This window comes from Patiria miniata, unplaced genomic scaffold, assembly GCF_015706575.1.
Source record: "Patiria miniata isolate m_02_andy unplaced genomic scaffold, ASM1570657v1 HiC_scaffold_7, whole genome shotgun sequence".
Classification (NCBI taxonomy): Eukaryota; Metazoa; Echinodermata; class Asteroidea; order Valvatida; family Asterinidae; genus Patiria; species Patiria miniata.
This window is the reverse complement of record NW_024037074.1, coordinates 248481-267822: the sequence shown is the minus strand read 5'-3', so window position 1 is coordinate 267822 and position 19342 is coordinate 248481. Positions and strand designations below refer to the sequence as shown.

The 19342-nt window shown below is 40.3% G+C and overlaps 1 protein-coding gene across 1 annotated transcript; it reads right to left on the bottom strand.

Moving 5' to 3' along the window:
• Positions 1-3966: 3966 nt before the first annotated feature.
• Positions 3967-19104, bottom strand: LOC119746502 (centromere/kinetochore protein zw10 homolog). The gene is made up of 4 exons (XM_038223473.1): positions 19077-19104; positions 18270-18344; positions 15858-16054; positions 3967-4017 (listed from the first exon to the last, which is right to left on the bottom strand). The coding sequence occupies exons 1-4, from the start codon at positions 19102-19104 to the stop codon at positions 3967-3969; spliced, it is 351 nt and encodes a 116-aa protein (XP_038079401.1).
• Between the last annotated feature and the right edge of the window lie 238 nt (positions 19105-19342).

Genomic DNA, 19342 nt, shown 5'->3' with positions numbered 1-19342 from the left:
TAGTGAAACTGACTCACATGCATCTGCTTTGGTTACAGGAACTGATACCACAAGATAGTCACATGCATTAAAATCGGACAGAAATGTTGGGGAAAAAGAAGGAAAAGAACAAGAAACTTTCTGTTTCAATTACACTTTGCTCAAGGTCTTACAATCCCTGTAAGTATAAATCTGGAGTGATCTTGAAATAGAGAAGAACATTCTTTGCTGCATCTGAACAACATGTGGCTCACGGAGCTCAATGCTACATTGTGCATGAACTATGGGTGATGGCTACCAAAACAGCTCCACTCCATCAACTGGGTGGAAAACTGAAGTTGAAAAGCATCGTGAGAACTTTTACATGAGTGGAGAAAGAACTAAACAAATAACATGGTTAAGTGCTGAAATCATTGCACCAATCGGCCTCTGCTTAAACTTTGTCTTTCTCTTCACAGTCATTCGAGTGAAGTCCATGCGTACAATCATCAACATCTACTTATCCAATCTGGCTGTGGCTGACTCCCTCTACCTTATGAATTACTTCATATTTGCACTGTCTTCACCTACAGAGTACAACTTGTTGGTCAACAATGCAATATCAAGTGGCCAATGCACGTTCATCGCTACTTCTAATTTCTTTGTGGTTACCATAGCAGCTGAGAGATTCTCTGCAGTGCGCAATCCTATAACTTTCAAAGAAAAGGCCTCTAAATCTCGAGCAGCAAAGATATCAGCAGGACTTTGGGTGCCAACAATTATTGTTGGTGTGATTCTGATTTTCGTACCATTAACAGAAGCTGTCTCCGATAAAGTCTACTTTTGGATTCTTTCCATTATCAACATTGTCTCTTCGATAGCAACTCTTGCTTTGTACATCTATGTAGTATGGAAAGTATGCAAGCAATCAGCCCTGTTCCCGAACCGTCCCAAGCAAGCAGGCAAGGTCCTCTGCATGGTTATCATCAACACTGCTGTTTTCTTCATTCTGAACTCACTGACTGTTGCAACTGCAATTATGGCAATACATGCACGTGTAGTGTCATCCAATTATACTTCACCTGCTGAGATTGTTGCCAATCTGGAACTTGGAGAGACAATACATATTCTGACTATATGCATTGAAATTTTGCAACTGATCAATAGCTCAATAAATTCCCTGGTCTACAGTGCCACAAACGTTGACTATCGTGAAGCTGTAGTCAAGGCTTTCTCATTCCTCAAACTGTGCTGTCGTTGCTGCCCAAGACGGAATCCCAGCCGACCATCGCAGCCAGGAAAGCAGATTGAGCTTTGTGTGATTCCACAGGCAGAAAATGACCAAGAGCACCATGCTGCCAGGCCAAGCAGCAGCAAGCCACCAAGCCAAGGGCATGCACAACAAACAGCGAGTCAGCAGTCACTGGACAGCTGTCAAGAACAATGTTCCAGGCAAAGCAGCAGCAAGGCATCCATGCACAGTCAGCAGCATGTTCAAGTGCATGTTGAGGTACATGCAGAACCAGCAGGGACCCCAGCCCTTGCAAGTTCCCATCAGGAACAATGCTCTAGTCTGACTGACTGCAAGCTATCCATGCAAGGGGAACAGTGTGAACATCCAGAACCAGCAGAGAGCCAGCAGTCACTTGCAGGTACTCAGGAACAATGTCCTGGGCTGACTGGCACCGAGCCATCAGCACAAGGGCAGCAGTATGCACATCCAGAACCAGAAGGGATTTAATCTTTGGAAAGTTGTCAAGAACAATGTTCACTGGTACCTGATAAGTGCAAGCTGTCTTTAAGGGCAGCAGTGTGTAGAGTGAGTGCTGCTTTTGAACTTGCTGCGTTCAAAGTGTAGAGTAGATTTAAGGCCGTTTCATACATCTTCTTCATTGGAATGCCAATTAAGTAGATTTGACATCGAGAAACATTAACAACACAATATGCTGGAGTTGAAATGTGTTTTACTTCAGCGAATTGCCAATACATGTACGCACCATGACATCAGTAATGTGCAGGGCTGAGGCCCGCCCAGAGCAGATTGCAACCAACTATCAGTAAAGGGAACAGCTGGTATTCATGCAATGTATGTATGTAAAAGGTTCAGAAATTAACAAATCCCAAATAGTTTAATTATTTGAATCAAACTTTTGTTCGTAATTAAAGGTAGAGTAGATCATTTGCAGCTATCCAAAAAGTAACTGACAAAATTATTGTTAAAAGGTTTTGGTTTTAATGGCACTAAACTCCCTGTGAAATCATTCTTTCTGACATGCTGTCATTTTGAAGGAAACAATGAAAGAAAGCCATTTCCAACGATGCATCAAGTTAGTTCACGTAGTTGGTTTGTAAATTCGGTGAATCCATGAATATGTGCGCGCAAGCGTTGACACGACGAACACGCACACTAGGTTGCCATTATTCGTCAGTTCAGTGCATGACATCGCGTAGCTGCAATTGACTGAATGAGAATGTGTCCCTGGGGCTGAATTCGGACGCAATATAAAACATGACTCAGCAACTTTTGAATTGAACCTGAGATCCTAGAGTATATGTTTGGAATACTGCATTCACAGAGCTAAAACTTCATCATGTTAGTTGTTAAGCACCCGTTTTTAGATTTTGAGCACTTTTGTAGCTTCAAATGAAAAAAAAAATGCACAAATGACAAATGATCTACCCTTCCTTTTAATGAGCTTGTTTGTTACTTTTTTCAGTGTGACAATGTACATGTATTGGTACTAACATATGGATAACCCTGAAATTGTTCACTGTAAATAAAGTTTTTTTTAAAGTGCCTTTAAACAGATTTTGAGGTTTTAATTTCAGGAACTATATTCCAAGTCTTTGGATGTTTCAGGCTTTAAAATATTCCATATTCATGAGCAATACAGCGATGTCATGAGCTGGAACTTCAGTGTCACTGCTGTTTGAGGGGAAAGGAATGTTAACAAAAGTGTTTTGTCTTTTGATCAAGTTTGATGTGACTGTTGCGTTAATTAGCACATAGCATGCAGCCAATGAGATACTTAAATGTACAAACTTTTACACATGTACAATGCAATTAATTTTAGGTTCATAAATTATACAGAAAATCCCAAAGCTGTGAAGTGTAAAATACCTAAATCAATATCACAGCAACATTAGAAACAATTGTGAACATGTGCACGGGCATTGCAAAAAAGTGTGCGTAAAATGTGGTCATTACTTTCATACAAACACAGGGCTGGGATATTTCATGTTTTAGTGAAATTCACTTTACAGCCTTTTGATGCTGTTATTAAAGCTAGAGTCCATCATTTGCAGCCATCCGAAAAGTAAATTATTGTTAAAAAACAAACTTGGTTGAAAGATAGTAAGGGAGCTAAACTCCCTGTGAAATTATTCTTTCTGGGAAGCTGTTATTTGAAGTAATCAACGAAAGAAGGCATTTCCAACGGTGATTCTTAAGAAGCACCGTAGGAAAATTTAAATTAGTAGTTCGTTTTGTTATTCAGCGCAGCGCGCACAAGTATTGGAACGACGCACACGCGCGCAGGGTTGTTATAATTCGTCGGATCAGTGCGCGACGTCGCATACAGCTGCAATTCAAAACAATTCAAAACATGATTCAGTAACTTTTGATTTGAAATTGAGATCTTTGAATGCTGTTTTTCTCGGAATGTACAGCTGAAGCTTAGCTGAAACTTCATCAGGTTAGTTGCTCAGTATCCTTCATTAGATTTTGAACTCTTTTGTTGCTTCAAACGAACAAAATGCATAAATTACAAATGATGGACTGTAGCTTTAACAGACCTTGACAAATCCCAAGCATGGAGCACAATACATACATACTCCTATAAAAAGGCACAAACTGTATGGTTATTGTTATTCAGGGTCCAATGTTAAGGAGCAAACTCACCGCAAATCCAAAGTGTCTTGGGAGATTTTGGATCTCAATCTTGAAGATCTCTGAGGTGAAGTGCTGTTGTGTCAGATAGTGATAAGGATCCGTTATGGCAGCACCAGTCACCGGTACGTCAGAGGTGCTGGTGGAATGGTTATCTTGTGGGTCAAGACCTGATGCACAAATGAACAGATTAAAAAAATTGATATGGCTAGAGCTATATTGTCTAGGTCTTCACCCAAAACAATTACATGGGAACAATCTGACAATAGCCGTAGCCATAGCTCTAGAAGCCCGTTTCAGACACAGCCTAAGTAACAGATCAACAAAGTTGCAAGTTATGCATTAGGAGCATCTGATTCCAAATACATTACACCAATCTTTGTGCATACATGTAGCACAACGTGGAAAATATTTTTTGAAAACCATATAAAGTGCAGAATTTTGTTCGAAGTTTCTTAAAAAACCCTTTAGCAAGGAGAAATGCATTGTATAGACTTTTTTTGCTGCAGAACACAGATATATAATACACGAGACCATTGTAGGCTTTAGATGTACAGTATGGGATTTAAGTCTGGTGTATTAAAGGTGTCTACACAGCTACTAGCTGGAAAAAAATGTAGTTGATAGTTAAAGTCAGCAATGTCTTCCTCACTTCTGTCAATAGAGCGTGCAAGTTGACCTCAAAAACCTAGGTGATTTTACTAGGTTTATCCAGTCAAGGGCAAAGAATGGGTTCTGAACAAGAAAAAAATCATTCCAATTTACAACACATTCAAAAAATATTGCAAGTTGATTACTATAGTAAATTGAAGAAATGTGGACCTCCACTTCCGTTCACTGGGTGAATTCAAACACGGGAGTCTGTGGCTAGACTAGTCAGTGTTTGGTACCAAGATGTTCACATGAAAAGTGAATGTGAACTGGCGAGATTTGCATGCTCTATTATTGTACATAATCTGTGTAGCACCACTAGTCTGTTGTATTACATTATGAGCTCTATGTCTGTATGATGTTCAACTGCAAAGCAATATTCTAATATTTCTTTTAGATGGACTCAAGGGTACTTTGAATTTGGGTAACTGAAAAATGAATGCTGTAAAATATGAATGTTGTTGTAAAGTTAGCATCATACAAGATGTATCTTAATTTGCACGGTATCCGAGGAATTGCTGCTTTTCATATGTTCATTAAAGCTGCTTTTTCCTTGTGTAATTTAAAACTCTAAACACAAATAATACAGAAATGTACCAAATCGGTGTTTGAGCTCTTAAGTCTTTCTGCTACCTAGTAATATTCGAGAAAAAAAAATTGCAGGGCAAACCATGTTTCTAAAAGTCACACACTTTTCTATAGGACAAACAAATTTGCGTGTAAAGCAAGATCAGTGATAAAATACACAAAAGTGTACACTAGCAACATTTAATAAACAGTGATTTTCCTGAATTTTGTATTGAAAACCTAATTCTTGCTTGTACAAATGTAATTGTTGAAAAATCCCTACTGAGTAAAAGAGCTTGCTGGTCAATGTTGAAAGTACAAACATAGGCCTATACCCTCAATATTCATGCCACAAAAGTAAGCCAACATATTGGTCAGCAAAGGGGATGACAAGGGTTTAAGTCTTTTGTGACTTGTTTCTTTCTTTTCAATAATTAATTCCTGACAGACATAATAGACAATGCACAATATGTACACCTGTCAATCTTTCTGTGTTTTGCATTCTGATTGGTTAGAATTGATCAGCATTAGCTACTAATAGGCCACGCCCCTCGACAGCCGATCCAATCAAACATGAACGCTGATCTACGGCTTTTGCAAAATGGAAACCTCTGTGAAAATACTTACTTTTGTAAGCGCCAAGCCAATGAAAATAAGAAGACATGATACTGAAACTTTTGCACAATTTATCCAGGGCCAAGTTTCATGAAGACCTGACGAGAAATTAGGGGAATAACTGAGAAAAAAATTCCCGAAACTTTCTGTTGCGGTTTTCATAACAGGCGGTTTTCATAACAGGCGCATTATGTACATGTGTGCACACTTTATATCCAGGCGAGGGGGTACTTGTGAACGGAGCGCATACACACACAAAATGAAGAGATTGCATAAATAAAAATAAATGCCAGTTGCACTCACCGATGCCATCTACACTCTTGCCGATGGTAAACTCACACTTGTTGCAATAACTCTCTAATACTGGCTGTAATGTGCAAACAAACAATGAAAATGAAAGGAACAAATCAGACATCTCCAATGTCAGGAATTTTTACCCTTCAAAAGATTCACATGCTGTATAGTTTATCTAACAAGAAATCCAGGTTGAAATATAAATTTAGTACAAGTAAGGTGACTCTATCTAGCTACCCGAGTTCAAAGATCACACCAGTCAAGCTAACCTAACACTATGTGCCAATGTGAACTATCATTGAGATTATAATTCATAAAATCATTCACAATACTACAAATAAATTTAAATAAAATCTATATTTCTATCAACAAATATTTGTCACCTAGCTTACTCACCGATGGCTTAATTGGCTCCAACTCACATGCCATCCCACTGTGGTTCTTCCTGTCAATCAAATGAAGAGTGCACTATTAAACATGAGGGTGTGGGTTCGAATCCCACTCCAACAGGCTTGTGAATTTCTTGTGGTAACCAAAGCTATATATGCACAAGATTCAAACTGGCCCACTAACCTTTGCAAGCTCTGTTATTGAGTGGTTAAGATGTCTGCACTAGTAAGCAGGAGGTCATGGGTTCATATCCCACCCAAGCAAGCTTGCAGAATCTTTGCTCGTAAGCTCTCAGACAGCATTGAATATACAGTGCATTCAAATTTACATTGGTGAAGGTCAAAACCAGGTATTCACATTCACAACTCCCCTACGTAAACAATCAATTAAACTCATTGATTGTGGCACCTGCTATATCAGATTGGGGCCCGCCAGCCAACCCCAGCAAGCCTGGTGGTCAAGTAGTCGAGACATCTGCACTAGGAAGCAGGAGATTGTTGGTGCGAGTCTCATTTGAGCAGCTTATGAATTGTGAAGTTTTGGTTTTGTGTTCATTTTTCTGCTTTTTGTTTGTAAACATTTTTTTTTACCAACTTCCCCACCCCCTTTTAATCTTTGGGACTTTTGTGTGTGGAAAGGAAGTTTATTTCAGAAGTTGGCCCAAAGTTTGCTGAGTTTTAATTGATTCTCAAGAAAAATGAGGCATCATTTTCTGGACTTTTAATGAAATTTCAGGGCAGCTGTACATGTAAGTCCACTTGCCAGAAAACTGTGTCTGGAAACAGTTTTTTGTCAACGAAGATCACATTTCCATTCTGGCCCACAATCACCCCATGTCTTTGGCGGGTAGCTCACCTTTGTTGCTTCAGCCAGGGAGACATCTCCACAATTTTCCGTTACAGCATCTTGGATAAATTCCTCAGAAACTCCCTGGTGTTGGTCTATTTGGTGGATAGCTGGTCCTCATACGGCTGGTTCCACAGTGGAGTCACCATGTTGTTTAACCTGTAGATTGGGAAAAGATGTGAAAAGCACATTCAGTATTCCAGAGTCTTAACAAATTTTGGAAAAAGTGAATAGCTCAACTGCTATAAGCCTTTTGCGATATATGGCAGACACAATACAAGGGTGTTATTTGATTTGGGTATATTGGGGTAACTTATGCAAAAGACTAGACCCAGACCAAATAGCGCCCTCGTATTGTGTCCACCGTATCTCCAAAGGGTAATGAATTGTGTGTGGAACTTGTCATCTTTCTACCATTCTCATAACTTCAGTTCATAGTTCTGGTGGTGCATTGCAAATTAAAGTTTACGCTTGAAACAATGAGGGTAATGTGTTCAACTTAGACAGTTTATCAGATAAAACAAGAATCATCTGAAACTGTGAATCACACACACTCTACACAGACATGCAACCTTTAATGCTGTACCTTCTAGGAAAAAAAACAAGGAAAACTGTCCACATAACAGTTTTACTCAACAAATGCCGGACGAGGTACTAAATTTACTTAAAGTTCCGTGCTATTTTCGAGTTTCATCCCGAAAAACAGATTTCTTTACCAATCTGCTATTTTTCAAGCAATACAAAAGTTATTCACTTTTGAATGAAACACCAAACACAGAAAAGCTCACGTTCAGTTATTGAATTATTACTTTACAATTCCAAATTATTGGCTGCCAAACATTATTTCTGTTCTTGCTGGATAGGCTGGTCTCCCCCCCCCCCCCCCCCACAATCAGTATCAATAATGTACGGACGGGAGCCAATCTGTTGGCAAAGCTGGTCATCAGTTTGGGCCAAGAACAAAAAGAAAAGTTCATGGGTACTTTCCTAGTATAACATTTGATAGCAGAAGTCTAAGTACACTTTCAATTTCAAACAAGAGAGTGTAGGAATTCCATGGTTTCAAATCTTTGTTGATGCAGTGACTATTTGTATCTGTATTTTAAATGTCTTTCTTGATTATCCAAACACCAAATCTACAGCTTGTGTCAAGTTTCTATATGTGAGATATAAATAAATATGTTGTAAGCAAAATGTAGTGAACGACCTGAAAGATTTTGTGTCATTTTTTGATCTGCATCTAATTTTATTCAGTTATAGATAATTCAAGCGTTACGTTATGTCTGTGATCTTTTATGAGCTGTAAAACTCTACATGTAAAAAGTGCAGAGTGCCATTTCACTTTTTTTTAAGTAACCTAGATATGAGCAAAACCTTAACGACGGATTACACAATGTACATGTAAAAAAATTCTGGAAGAGAAAATAAAAAGTTATTCTGAAGTACAGTCGGCTCCCGTTATAGCGAAAACGGCTAGAATGCCAAAGTCAACTGTGAAACTCTATTGTCTACTTTGGTTTAGTATGCATTCAAAACAAGGAACAAAGAACTAATCCTTACAAATCTTAGAGATAAAAAAACACTAAGGGGAAAAAATGCAGAAGCTTTTTATTTCAACTACACATTGCTCCAGGTCTTATATTCGCTGTTAGTATAAAACTGGAGTGATCTTGAAATAGGACAGAACACTCTTTGCTACATCTGAATAAAATGTTGGATATGGAGAACGATGAAGTTGAAAAGCACCTTGAGAACTTTATCAAGACTCACAAAAGAAATTAACAAATACTATGGTTAAGTACTGAAATCAATGCACCAATCGGCCTCCTCTTAAACTTGGTCTTTCTCTTCACAGTCATTCGAGTGAAGTCAATGAGTACAATCATCAACATCTACTTATCCAATCTGGCTGTGGCTGACTTGCTCTTCCTTATGACTCAATGTATATTTGTATTGTGTTCATCCCAAGTGTACAAAGCATTCCAGAGTGTCAAATACATGTTTGTTGCTGTTTCTAGTTTTTGTGTAGTGATCATAGCAGCTGAGAGATTCTCTGCAGTGCGCAATCCTCTGACATTCAAGGAAAAAGCCTCTAACTCTCGAGCAGCAAAGATATCAGCAGGACTCTGGGTGCCAACAATTATTGTTGGTGTGATCCCAATATTCTTGCCAGAGACTTTCTTTAAAGACATCTTTTTTTGGATTAATTTTGTTACCAACACTACCTGTTTAGTTGCCACTCTTGCTTTGTACATCTTGGTAGTAGTTAAAGTGTGCAAGCAATCAGCACAGTTGCCAAATTGTCCCAAGCGAGCAGGCAAGGTCCTCTGTATGGTTATCATCAATACTGCCATTTTTTTTTCATTCTGAACTCACTGAACGTTTCAGCTGCAATTATTTATACTCTGGGAACAACTTATACTTTGCCTGCCCAAGCTATTGAATATCTAGAACTTGCAGAAAATCTGCAGACTTATCAATAGCTCAATTAATTCCCTCGTCTACAGTGCTGACAAACGCTGACTATCGTGCAGCTGTCGTCAAGGCTTTCTCATTCCTCAAACTGTGCTGTCGTTATAAGATGGAATTTTTGCGTCGGGGTGATATAAATCAAATTAGGTTTTGCCCTGCACCAACGTTTTTAAACACTGTATACTCAGTGTATTACTTCCCGAGTGAAAGTTGGAAAAAATCACTCGGGTGGGACTCAAACCCACGACCTCCTGCTTTCTAGTGCAGATGTCTTACCACTCGACCACCGAGCTAACGGGATCGGGTGGCCGGTTCGAATCTGATGTACATAGCGGCGGGTACCGCATAAACTATTATAAGATGGAATTTTCCGTTCGAACCAGCCATCCAATCCCGTTAGCTCGGTGGTCGAGTGGTAAGACATGTGCTGTTGTTGCTTCCCAAGACGAAATCCCAGCCGACCATTGCAGCCGGGGAAGCAGATTGAGCTTCATGTGATTCCACATGCAGGCAGAAAATGACCAAGAGCACCATGCTGCCAGGCCAAGCAGCAGCAAGCCACCAAGCCAAAGGCATGCACAACACACAGCGAGTCAGCAGTCACTGGAAAGCTGTCAAGAACAATGTTCCTTTTTCTCAGTGCTTGCACAAGCGGCACGCAACACATTGATATTCGTGTATGAGGCAACTTTCTCTCGGGTGGTAAAGCCCCTGTCACACTGTCTGCGATCTTATGTGCGCTCTTACTGCGTCCTTGAAAAATAGCTGGGGTGCAAAAACAACTACTAGATCGCAGCAACAACTACATAGGTTGCCAGATGGGCGCCGGAGGGTCTTAATGGTCTCCGATGAGCAACAAGGTCTTTGAACATGCACAAAACAATCACAACACCTCGGCGCTCTGGCCAAGGCGCCACAATGACGCAACTCGAGGGGCTGTGCGAGCGTGAATCGTGCGACATTTAAGGGGCATTGAGGCAGCCTAGGCGCAAGACAGTTGATGTAGTCTCCATGAGAAGGTAACTCGACTGCGTTGAACTTGTAGAATAATTTTGAAACTGGACTGTGTATTGACCATTTTGTCGTGGTATTTATACAGCGTAAGTGACGTCCCATGAGCGTATTTTGGTCGAATAGAGAGCGCGACGTGAGCTATAAGGACGTATCAACAGCAAGCAGAGCGTAGTGTGAGCGCAGTGACAGCGCAGCGGCAGCGACTAGATAGAGTAATTGAGCTTGACAGGGGCGCATAGAGAGCGAGTTGAGCGCATCGTAAGCGTGGGGAGAGCACAGTATGAGCGTAGCTTGAGCTTCTTTGATACAGAAAGTTGTCATTTTCTTGCGTCCTCGCTGCGATTGTTACATTTATGAAATATTTTTGGTCGCCGTAAGGTCTCCTTTGAGATCGCATATAATGTGCCAGGCCCTTAACACACTGAGTAAACAGTGTGTATTTACATCGGAGAAGGGTGAAACCTAATTTGATTTTCATCTGCAAAAATTCCATCTTGTGATTGGCGCATATTACCATGAAACACCTTACTGGTAAAGAGAAACATTCACAGTATATTATCAAGAATAGAAAAGTATTTTACTTTAAAGTAGGGAATTGTCAATACTTCCTGTGTCATCAGTAATGTGCAGGCCCAGAACAGATTGCAACCAACTTTCAGTGTCACATTCCCTGGTTTGCCCCTCCCCAAGAAATATGACCCTCAGAAGTCTGGTACACCCGTCACACAAAATAAATTGTCACACAAAATAAATTGTCAATTCACTCGACAATTTATTTTGTGTGACGGTGTACCAGACTACTGAGGGTTATATTTCTTGGGGAGGAGCAAACCAGGGAATGTGACAAATGGGGGCTCGTCCGGGAAATGAAAAAAACAAATTGAGAAAAGCCGGTAGTCTCAGGTGTGTGGTTATACACGATACTTCAAGATTGACACAGGGTGAGTTAAAAAAAAAAATGGAACCAAAATCCCAAAAATTATATTTCATATTTAAAAAATATGTAGCATCAAAAATAATGAAGGGAAAGCAAACATCTTAAGGTACTTTAAGATGAAAAAATGGATAAGTAAAGTGGTCAATCCATTCAGAAAATATCACCATTTAAACACAATGACCCTAAAAACCTGTCTCCTCAAAAAAATGTGATTTCAAGAATCGTTGTCACAATTGTCTTCAAACATCTCCAGCAATAAACTCTCAGTTTAAACATTAAAAAGGTTCAACAGAATCACTTTGAAGGCCTGTCCTTTAAAGCTATAGTCCATCATTTGTAATTAGTGCATTTTGTTCGTTTGAAGCAATAAATGTGTTCAAAATCTAATGAAGGATACAGAACAACTTGCTTGATAAAGTTTCAGCTCAGATTCAGCTTTATATTCCGAGAAAAACAGCATTCTAGGATCTCAATTTCAAATCAAAAGTTGCTAAATCATGTTTCGAATTGTTTTGAATTGCAGCTTTACGCGATGTCGCGCACTGATCCAACAAATTATAGCAACCGCGCGTGCCTGTGCGTCGTTCCAATGCTTGTGCGCACTGCGCTGAATAACAAAACGAACTACTAATTTAAATTTTGCTATGGTGCTTCTTAAGACGCACCATTGGAAATGAGTTTCGTTGATTTCTTCGAATTGAGAGCTTGCCAGAAAGGATAATTTCACAGGGAGTTTAGTCCCCTTACTATCTTTCACAGGGGTTGCCCTTAACTTTTTTTTTTGACTAGCCAGCCTGACCAGTTGGCCAGAATTTTGACTGGTCCGCCAGGTTTTTGACTGGTCCGTCTTATACAGCGTGTACCCACCAGTTAATCAGTTTCACATCAGTCTTATTAAACTAGACTATAGTCAACACCCATGTCACCTGAGCAATAGAGGTCTATTTTCTTCCTCCATGATCTGAGGCCGCAAAAAAATATAAAGTTCTGCCTCAGATTACATGCCTTTTAAAAATAGGGTTGGTAGGTCTGATTTTTTGGGGTTTTTTTGGCCAATTTTTTTTATGCAGCTTGAAAGGGGTATTCAATTAGGCCTCAGTAGGCGAAGTTTTAGCCCGATTTATTTTCATTGTACTACGAACAAGGGCGGATCCAGAACACATTTTTTTTGGGGGGGGGCCAAAAAAAATTGTGGTCCCCCAAAAAAGTGGGTCAAAAAAATTACGGCGTGGGGTTCGGGGCCCGCTTAAGGGCCCCAAAAACATTTTGGATTCTAAATGCTCTGTGGTGCAATCTGAGGCAATTTCTGACCACTTTAACCAATGTTTTTTTTTGAGGAAAAGATGGTGGTGTACTCATTGCCTGCCTTTACTGCGATGTCACATAAAAAAAAAATAAAAAAATTGGTTTCGTTTTTTTTTTGGGGGGGGGGGCATAGCCCCCTTTGGCCCCCCCCCTGGATCCGCCCTTGACTACGAAAGCTATACACAAAATGATGGCCACAAAAAGTGAATAAAACCTACCTTAATTAGGCCAAAAAAATAGTTCTGCTTCCGATTACATGCCTTTCAAAAATAGGGTCGGTCGGTCGGAAATTCTTTTTTTTGCCAATTTTTTTTTATGCAGAGTGAATGGGGTATTCAATTTTTTATATGCGAAGTATTAGCCTGAACTATTTTCATTGCACTACGAAAGCTATACACGAAATAGCGACAAAAAGTGAATAAAACCTACCTGTAATTATTGTCAATATATTTACGTTCGATAATTTCAAAAAAATGGTAATCCTTACTTTTAGGACACTCTATTTTGTACGAGTTCTGTTCAAAACTGACTTTTGCAGATGACTGTCCAGTACCAAAGTGACTTTTGCAGGCTAAAGAAGTCTTTTTTCTTCAGACAAACTCATGTTAGTTATAATTTTGAAAGCACTTTCAAAGAAAAAGTGAATTTCCTACCTATTTTGGCAGTTTGCCATCTTGCTTTTTAAATCTATTTTCTGTTTGTCATCGTCCCCTCATAAATCAAAACCCTGCCCTCTTTCTACAAATCAAACCTGCTGATATTCAAGAGGTGTCATTGCCAACTGTTCAAATGCGCCAAGAAATACCAGAATGTCACTTTTGAGTGTCATTTAGTCAGCTGTTTTGGTGAGTCTTTTAACCTTATATAGGAAAGGGGTCCTAAAAAAAAGGATTACCCAAAAATTAATGGAAAATTCAGGTCGTTCGCACCATATGCACAACGCTAGTCAAGACGTGGGGAGCTGGCCAAAACTCCGAGGTGTGTGATGCGTGCGTGTATGGCAAGCGGCCCACCATGGGCCGACAGACCCGTTTTCACGGTCAAAAATTTCGGGAAACACACGGCATGTATCACTCCAAATACGAGTAGTGCGTTCTCAAAATGAACTCTTGAACACAGAAAATACATACACAGACAAGCTAGATCAATTCTGTATAAAATTAACTTGCAAAAATGTTCTTTCATCATTGGTGTTTTCTTGGCATTTTTACGATGTCGAATCCGACCAGTTGACAGAGCACGTGCCTGGCGCCTGCACGATGCATAGCAGCAATGCTCTAGCGCTATCGATCGCATAGCCGTGCACAGACTAGTTACCGCATTTTCATCATGATGTCTTCTAAATTGGCGTGGCGGGAACCAGTCATCGCCGCATTGGGCTGGATTACGGGTTACCGGATTACGCACATGATTATAGTCACCATGACATCGAATTGCGAAGTAGTCATATCGCGAAGCGAATTTGTAAAAATAACGGAGGTTTCTTTTGAAAAAATAGCGAATGTACATATAAGTAAGAAACCAAATAAATAAAACAAGCATTTTTTTGACACAGATTTTTTCAGCTGGCCAGCCGGACCACTTGGCAAGGTGTTTCAGCTGGTCCGCCGGCAATTCAACTGGCGTTTGGCCAGCGGACCACCGCTAAGGTCGAACCCTGATAGTGCATTAAGTCAAAAGCCATTGCCACAGACAACAATGCCCGTCTCATCAGACACGGCCTCACATACCTAGTCTAGGGGCTAGACGATGTTATGGTCGGATACGCAATTACCTGCTACAGCGATGACCCGCCGTCGCAAGAGGTGGCTATCAAAACCAACCAATATCCCCCACCATCGGAACGTCTAGGCCAACTCATAAAATCTCTCCCCCCCCCCCCCAAAAAAAAGTGGGGGAAGTGCGCATGCGCTACTTCCGCAGGCAATTACTGTTCATTTTCAGTCCCACACAAACTACACACAACAAAAATGGCTGACCAGTGAAGTTGCACAAACGTCTTGCTGCATCTTTTACGTTACTTGAAGAAATTTGAAAGTTTCCTTGGGAACTACTGTGAATTGTTTTTGAATGCGCGCTGCATTTATTAGGCCAAAGGTGCGCGCACATTACACAACCAGTAGGAATTGGCCTATACGTTGTTCCGACGGGTTCATGGGTGATATTGGTTGGTCAGTGGGTGTGGGTTTATCACTGCAGCAGGTTATTGCATATCAAACCATAACAATGTCTAGCCGTTAAGCCTCAGTCATACAGAGCTACAGCTATCCACAGTTTAGAATTGTGATAACCGTGGGAGTACTGTATTCATCCTAAATATCTGCGTGGTTATCCCTCATCTTCCTTTGGTATTCGTGGAGGCGCTACGGAACTTTTAAGCTGTTCCAAACGTCTGTGGTGAATCGTCATGAAAATCAATGCGCAGTGAAACCCGGGGACATCCATAGAACAACTGTACTAATTCGTAGTGTTATTTGTAGCTATTTGTACATACTCTTGGAGATTTGTAGCTCATTCGTGGTGGAAATCTATTCTCTACGAATTCACTACAAATGTCCTACGGTTATGCCCAGATATGCTTGAATTCTGCTAAGGTTGTACTACGAATATGACTATGCTTTATTTGTAGGAGAACCTTGGTCATCCGTGGCCCAATCGCAGACAACTGTGGCATTAACATCATTACTCTTGGTAATACTGTCAATATTCGTAAACAATCCATTCAAGAAACCGTGGTGTATTCCTAGAGAAACCTCTGAAAGTTGTGGCTATCCGTCCTGAAACCCTAGTGCATTCTTAGAAAGTCAATTTCTCCATGAGTCTTGACGGTTCATTGTGATCAATTGATTCTTGGCAAACGGTGGATATTCGTAGGTCCAACCGTGAATGTGTTACTAGGGCCTTAAGACTATGACATACCTTGATCTTATTGCTGAGAGTCTGCATCTCAGTGGACAGTGTCTGCACCTTGTTGTGTAGCTCCTGGGTGGAGTCCCTGGTGGGTCTGTAGTTGGCATACTTCTCGTGTACGGCGTGGTAGATTTCACCCTTGATCTCATCAATGTGAGTTGATAATTTGCCGATGTGCGTCCTCAGGTCTTCCTTTTCCAACAGATCTGGGCAAAGAATTACAAAATATTGGGTGAGTAAAAAACACCAAAACCCAAATAGCAGGACCAACTTTCGAATGAAGTTTTGCCTGTAGAACTTTTAAACTCTAGGATATAAAAACCAAATCAATAAGCTTGTGGACTTGTAACAGTTAATACGGCACGTAAGTTTCAGCCGCTCATTTAGTTTGCGCGCATGTGCACTCAAAATATGAAATACAGATAATCATAAATCAGCAAACATGGATGCCTGCAGTGGCAGTTTGAACCACTGAAGTATCGGTCAACATCACGCTCAATGTACTTTGATAAATTTTTCTTTCCACGTAGACAGGAATTTAAGGCAATCAAAGTCACTTTTGCAAACCTTAGCGCTAAAAAACAGAGAGTATATGTTGCATTTTTTTTGTTTTTCCGTGTTGTATAGTAGGAAAATATTGGGTCACAAATTCAAAACAGGCGACAGTTTAGGGGATAATTGTTCAGTTTTGCCGAGTAATTGTAAACTTGTCTTCACTGAAAAATGGTAAAGAATGCCACGGAAAGTGCGATGTATAAATATCATTTAAGTTGGAAACCGTTTCAATGAGAAAAGTAAGGTCTCACGTTATACGTTTTTTGTTGTTGAATGTAACGTTAGTGTACACGTACCTGTACACAGACCCTGGAATTTGGCCCGTTAACATGGCTAACTGAAACGATTTTCAACTGACTGGTTCCCGGCCCAGAAATGCCGTTAAGTACGATCATAGAGGGCACTGGGACCAGTGTATTTGTGCACGAAGCTTTCAAAATGGGTTTACTCGAAAAATGACGATTTTTATAAGCTACAGGTTTCCTCTTACATCAAATCACATGTAAAATGAAAATAATCTATCATCCTTTCCGATGGTACTACGGCTGATCTAAGGTAAACCCGGCAAATTGTCCAAATGTGTGAACCAAACTCAAAGGCGAACGATGTTTTTTCCTTTTCATTTTGTACGTTTTTTGTCCATAATTATTGGGTTTTTTTTATATATTTGAAAAGGTAGAGACAATTGTAGAGAGACACTGTAGAGACAATTTATATCTTTGAAATTTCCTGTTCAATTCTGAGAGCTCCCCTCGCGATCTTGAACACGTTAAATTTCCGACTTGTGGTGTTAATGTTTGAACGACGCGATTTCTTCTTCATGCCCAGCGTACATTCGATGGTCCCCGTATCCCGAGTGCGATTCCGTTACCGAGCGCGCGCGATGCATCGATTATGATAATGAGTAGGCTGGATCAGGTTTGTAAACCCATGTGCATTTCGAACGATAATAGGGAGTCGTGAACTCTAGCGCAGCTTTTATGGCGGATACCAGTTCAAGCTGGTTCCCGATTTCCTTTTACAGTTCGAAATGCACTTGTGTTTACAAACGTGACAATTATCATAATCGATGCATCGCACGCGCTCGGTAACGGAATCGCACTCGGGATACAGGGACCATCGAATGTACGCTGGGCATGAAGAAAAAATCGCGTCGTTCAAACATTAACACGAGTCAGAAATTTAACGTGTTCAAGATCGCGAGGGGAGCTCTCAGAATTGAACGAGAAATTTCACTTTTCTTTCGGATCGTAAGTAAACTCAGTACAACCATCTTAATCATTGATGTCTACTAGTACTTGTACCTCAGGTGGCATATCTAGTAATTTGGAGGCCGTTTTGAGGGTGAAATCTGATGTTTTTTGTTGGAAAATGTTGGTTTCTGGGACAGTGACAGGATGATGTTGTCCAGCTCGCACTATTAGCTTGGACCTTACTATCACCAGACCATGTCCGAATGTTAAAAAGGCGATAAGTTTGGTCCAAGTTACTCGGACTAAGTATGTCATTAGTCATTGAATGCCAATTGTTCAGATGGGTCAGAATGTCAATTTTGAGTGTCATGATTTAGTCAACTGTTTTGGTGAGTCTTTCCCTCCTTACGTAGGAAAAGGGTCATAATACTAGTAAGGATTACCGGGCGAAGCTTAGTGACCGACACCCGTTCTCATACATGTACGTTGTATCACGCAACCGATGCAACGATAAAGATCGAATACTTACCAACCAAAAAGCGTTTCAAATACTCGGCCTACATAGGAATTAAATGCACTAAGTTTTTTATTTTTCCTACAATAATCTCTGGAACTTTATTGAGACAACCTTTGTCTGAAAGGTTAGTATTATTGGAAAACAGCTGAGTTTTACCCGTGTTTGCGAGCAGAACATCGGTGACAAGGGAAGTCCTCTTGATTCTTGGATCTGCCGCCGGTACAGCGCCCTCTAAACAAATTTTTTGAGGGTGACGTTTCTGAAATTTCGGATTAAGCTTCGCCTTAGAGTCATGACTGTCTACGTAATCATTTTAACAACTAATTAAACAGTCTAAAGCAAGCATAACAACTGTAACATTAGATCTGTTGACAATCAATGTTTTCAATGCAGAACAAAGACCGTTACCAATATATACAAAAATTGACAAAAATCCCAAGGTATGCGCTTGGTATGACGTATGCCCACGTGATGGCGCGCACAGGTGGTGGTGTTTTGTGACACTGACAGGTGCAAAATGGTGGATAATATTCACACGTGGTGGTATGTGTCTGCGTGTTACAAAAATGTAACAATGCCCGTCTCGCAAAAGTTGGTGTGTCCCTTGCCCTATGATGTCGTTGCCATGTTGGGTCATGCAACTTTCTCCTGATTCGTTGTCGAGGAACGTGTTGTATCTCTACTTGTGAGGTGGTTTCAGTGTGTCCGTCGTCAACTCGATTTTCTTAAAACCTGAAAAACTGCAAGACGTTCATGGTCCGGTCGTGAGTATTTAGCAGGGAAAGAATCGTAGGCCTATACCAAGGTTGCGATCATGGCGATTTGCATTCACAAAGCGTGGGATTCGCAATTGTGCCAATCCTGTTGCATAAACCGCAGATCTAAGATTTTCACATAATCCTATTTAAACATTTTGGATTTTGAGCATGTTAGGAAGTGACAATTAAGCTAGTGGTTACTCACGTACGTCACAATATGTGCATCCCCCCATGTTGAAGCACTTGAAAGTGTTCAACATATTTGATTGGCCTGATCGAAGATCAATCTGATAATTGACAATTATTATGTACCAAAAACAGGGCTGATGGCTTTCAGGGACTTCATTCATCCTTGCAACATATCTCTCTCTCTGTTATTTTAGTCTCTATTGTATTGGAGTGGTGATGTGAAGTAGTTTTCTACAGGAAATAATGCTGGGTTCCTTTATTTTCAATAGGGCCCAAAGAAAT

Coding starts and splice junctions, on each gene's coding strand:
- LOC119746502 (XM_038223473.1), bottom strand. CDS start 19,104: ATGGGGGGATGCACATATTGTGACGTAC. Junction 18,345..19,076: donor ATGCACATATTGTGACGTAC/GTGAGTAACCAC, acceptor AAATTTGTTTAG/AGGGCGCTGTACCGGCGGCA. Junction 4,018..15,857: donor CTCTCAGCAATAAGATCAAG/GTATGTCATAGT, acceptor TTTGTGCATCAG/GTCTTGACCCACAAGATAAC.